The sequence below is a fragment of the Eupeodes corollae genome, chromosome 2 (genome assembly GCF_945859685.1).
Source record: "Eupeodes corollae chromosome 2, idEupCoro1.1, whole genome shotgun sequence".
Taxonomy (NCBI): Eukaryota; Metazoa; Arthropoda; class Insecta; order Diptera; family Syrphidae; genus Eupeodes; species Eupeodes corollae.
In genome coordinates this window covers 131,558,426-131,562,703 of record NC_079148.1, presented here as the reverse complement: position 1 = coordinate 131,562,703, position 4,278 = coordinate 131,558,426, and the positions used below count along the sequence as shown (strand labels likewise).

The 4,278-nt window shown below is 37.1% G+C and overlaps 1 protein-coding gene across 2 annotated transcripts; it reads left to right on the top strand.

Annotated features, from left to right (window-relative positions):
- The first annotated feature begins 1,519 nt into the window (after nucleotides 1-1,519).
- LOC129944285 (integrator complex subunit 10) lies at nucleotides 1,520-4,048 on the top strand. 2 transcript variants are annotated; one of them, XM_056053630.1, is made up of 8 exons: nucleotides 1,520-1,740; nucleotides 1,812-1,879; nucleotides 1,950-2,202; nucleotides 2,271-2,557; nucleotides 2,615-2,796; nucleotides 2,852-3,183; nucleotides 3,242-3,412; nucleotides 3,481-4,048. In XM_056053630.1, exons 1-8 carry the CDS (start codon nucleotides 1,612-1,614, stop codon nucleotides 3,892-3,894), a joined length of 1,836 nt encoding a protein of 611 aa, XP_055909605.1. In that variant the 5' UTR covers nucleotides 1,520-1,611; the 3' UTR covers nucleotides 3,895-4,048. The 2 variants fall into 2 exon arrangements, with proteins under 2 accessions (XP_055909605.1, XP_055909606.1); XM_056053631.1 differs by having other exon boundaries at nucleotides 1,724-1,740; nucleotides 1,966-2,202.
- Nucleotides 4,049-4,278: the final 230 nt, after the last annotated feature.

Below are 4,278 nucleotides of genomic sequence, written 5' to 3'. Positions count from 1 at the left end.
AGCAATCGCACGCAGCGAAACAAGAGGCATACAAAACGGGGCTGCACGGAAGGACCAGAACTGCCCGCGAGCTCTACGAGCAGAAGAGGAGAGAGGAACACCTGCTTCTTAGATGGAAAAAATGAGAGCACGAGAAGCGCGAACGAGGAGATAGAGGGATGTCACAACAGGAATGAGGTTCGTAAATTTTACCAAAAGGTAAAAAAAAAACTCTCAAGGACACCAATCACGAACCGAAGCCTGTAAAGACGATCAGTTGAACATCATAGTAGAACCGCAGTCCAAATTATATAACGGCGATGACGAACCGAATTCCGCCGTAAGGGAGATAAGACCACTCAACCTAGGCGACGCAGGTAAACAATTCCGACGACCCTACCTATACGAAGTGAAGATAGCAATATCTTAACCTTAGTCAAACAAAGCTGCTGGAGCTGACGGCTGCCAAACTAATCGATACCCACCATCTCTTTATCGATTTTAAAGCCGTGTATGACAGCTCTACAGAGCAATATCTAGTTTTGGCATCCCTGTCAAACTTATCCGTTTGTGCAGAATGACAATAGAGAATGCACAAACTCAACACTAGAGGCACAATCTTTCAAAGGTCCATCCAACTACTCGGATACGCAGATTTTATTGACATAATTGGAAGATCAAAGCGTGATGTAAGTGGAGCGTTTTTGAGCATTGCGACGGACAGCTATAACTTTGAGGTAGTTAAGAGGACTTTGTCTACCTAGGCACCGCTATTAACACAGACAACGACACCAGCGCTGAAATCAAACGAAGAATAACTCTTACAAATCGCTGCTTCTTTGGCAATTGAGAAGTAAAGTCCTCTCTTGAGCATCTAAAATCACCATCTATAAGACACTCGTCATCCCGGTTCTCATATATGGCGCTGAGGCCTGGACCCTATCAAAGAAAGATGAGAGCGTCTTAGGATGCTTCGAGAGAAAAATTCTTCGGGTTATTTTTGGTCCCGCATGCATAGATGGGGAATTGAGGAAAAAATATAACGTACAGCGACACTGACCTAGTAAACAGAATAAAAGTCCAACGGATTAGATGGCTAGGTCATGTAGAGCGAATGGACATCAACGTTCCAGCCCATAAGGTCTTCGAATCCAATCCCAAGGGACGGCGCAGTAGAGGTAGCGACACAGGTAGCGCACGCAGGCAAAATGTAATAATGAATAGTGAATTGTGTTTATATTTCATTCTTCTGCTCAGCCATCTGTCTGAGAAAATTTTCAGAAATCATAGAAATATAAACTGACAAATAATTTAACGAATACAAAAAGCATGCTTTTTGAATTGAGCTACTTTATCCATCTGGATAATGTGATACAATATTTGGTTATCCTTTTGCATAAATAAAATTCAGATCCATGTATGTCTACCATAATTTCTTTACTCTTTATTTGTATATTTTGTAATCTTGGCATCACTCATTACAAGCAGTTTGAGAAGCTTTGTTCAACTGACAGCCGCTTAAAGTGACATTTGTCACAAGCCGAAAAATAAAAAGAAAACAAATGTTCTTCATTCTTTAGAATAATTTCATTAGTTTTTCCGATTTAGTTTATTTTAAAACTTAAAACTAAAATGGATTTAACATCCGAAGAAAACTACATTATAACACAAGCTCAAAAAGTACGCGCAACTGATCCTTGTGCAGCGAAAGCGTGGATTATAACCGCCAAAACATTATTTCCCAATAATTTTAATGTTCAGGTAAACAAAACAAAACAAAATAAATTTTACGTTTCCACAAAAATTGACAAATAAATTGATTAAACTCGCAGTTCGAAGCTTATAAACTTGAAAAAGAAGCAAATAACTACGAAGAAGCTGCCAAATGTTTTAGTTATATGTAAGTTAAATAATTTGAAAATAAACAAAAAAGAAAACTTCGTCAAAACTTAAGAAACAACAAACAAAAGAACCCTTACATTCCAGAATCAAAGTGTCGACCTATGGAACGAGGTTGCGGAGCTAACTGCAGCTCTACGGGCTCCAGAAAATGAAATCACACCCGAACAAGAATTCTATGTGAAAATGTTCCAACATGTTTCCTATGATGTTCAACACAAGATTCTTTTACTCACTGTCAATCATACCGAAAACAATCTGGAGCAATGCAAGTTGCAGTTGTTGATTCTTAAGCGATTACCCGAAGCTGCTGTAACTCATTCAGTATGTAACCACTTAATATATAAACCTTTTTGAATAGAGTTATGATTTTTCTAAATACACTTAAATAGCCACGTCTCCTTGAAATGATAGCCGAAGGAATGAATTTAAATCCCCAGAAATATCAAGAAATGCTTGTAGAAGAAGCTCTTCCCTTGATATACCACAAGACACCAGATCTTCCAAGTCATCTTGTGTGCAGAATCTTTACGATTTCTTTAGAATATTACATCAGACAGATAATCGAAGAGGAGAATAAATGTGACGCCAGCGAGATTTGGAAAAAAATCTTCCAAGTACTCGGATTATGTGGGAAAATACTTCGTTGGGAAACTTTTCTGCCTTTCAATAAGACTTGGTTCGTAATATAAAAGAATTTGTAAATTTGATAAAATTGAAGATCCTGATTTTGTAGGAGTAAAAATGTCTATTGGGAAAAACTAATTGAGATAGCTTCTACAAGTCCTCCAGGAAGCAATCAGATTCTCTTCTATACTACCACCCTCTTTATTTACTCCCTGCAAGAGTACATAAAGAACTGCAGTGCTCGAGCTGAAGACAATGACGTTGACTATGTCCTTGTTGAAGGATATCGAGGTTAGTATTTGGGGTGTCCCATGATTTGAACAAACAACTTAATTGTTTGCTTTAGAATTGAAGTTAGACCGATCGAATGAACCACAAACAATGGATCCACCTCAGATTTCTGTAACTTCCAATCATAGTAAAGAAATTTCGAAAGCGTTTGTAAATGCTGCCCAGTGTTGGCAATTACTGAACACCGAACAGTTTCAGAGAGATTTCAGTCAGCTTTTGATCAAACTTCCTTTGGCTCCATGGATAAGTCGATTCCTGTTCGATTTAGCGGTTTATTTTGGCCATCAGGAGGAAGCTAAAAAGTTGATGGCTGAGATGCAAATTAAAAACAGTTTGCAACAAAATGTTCAGCTTTTGAGTTTGAATTTAATTCAAGGAGTTCTGACTGTAAGTAGATTCTTAATTTTGCTGTATCAATAAAGATTTGATTTGTTTGTTCTTTAAGATGCAAGGTTTCGAGTGTATTCTAAAGATTCTCGTCGACCTCCCAACGATTCCTGGACAGATAATCGAAAATATGACAATTGCCGGTAATCAACGTCATGTTCTCTTCCTCCCATTGACACAGAAGCCCATCGTCCAATATTGCGCTAGAGCCATTATAAACAGTTTAAGTGTAAGTATATTTTGTTCCAAAAGAGTTCAAAATTGGAGCTTCAAGATTTTCCTGATTTTTTCTTCCAGCGCAAACTCTTTGAATCCAATGTCTCTGATCTAGTTCTTGGTGATTTACTTGTTCTGTCTCAATTGGATTATCCTCGAGAAACCCTGCTAGCCGAGCAAATATTCTCCCTCATACGATCCAGAGGTCAATTCTGCTATCGACTCTTCCCCAACTACATTGTTATGATCGATTATATTGAAGAATTTATGCACATTTGGCGTTCACATAATGAGGAATTTAATTTTGAATTTTCACCTGCACAAGCTAATGCAGCTACACGTCGTATCGGTACTCGAGGGGCTGACAAAGGTGTGAGGGAAGACTTTAAGCAAATAATTAAACAACAAATTCTGAGAGCGAATGATAGTATACCAGCCTTGGTGGCGTCATTTATAGCACAAGAACGAATGCACTTAATGCAGACTATTTTTTAGCATGACAAACACAGAATAAAATTAATGTTGAACATTTTTCAAATTGATGATTATTGTATTGCTTTTATACAGAATTTTTTTGTTTTTTAATTGTATTATTTTCGTTGAAACATTTTAAATTGCGATGACAAATAATTAAGCAAACACAATCAGAGAAAAAGTTGTTTCAATTTTAAAGCAAAATTTGAATTGCTTCCTTCTATCATCGGATTCTGAAAATTCGGGAACTGGCGTAAAGACAACATCCAGCTGAGTTAGTTAATTTTATTGACTTCAAAAGATACAAGAACAAAACATTATATTCTTAATTGTAAGATTACACAAGTTTTTAAATGGTTTGGCCGAAGGCCGTCTACCACACTTACAATTTTTTTAAATGTTTAT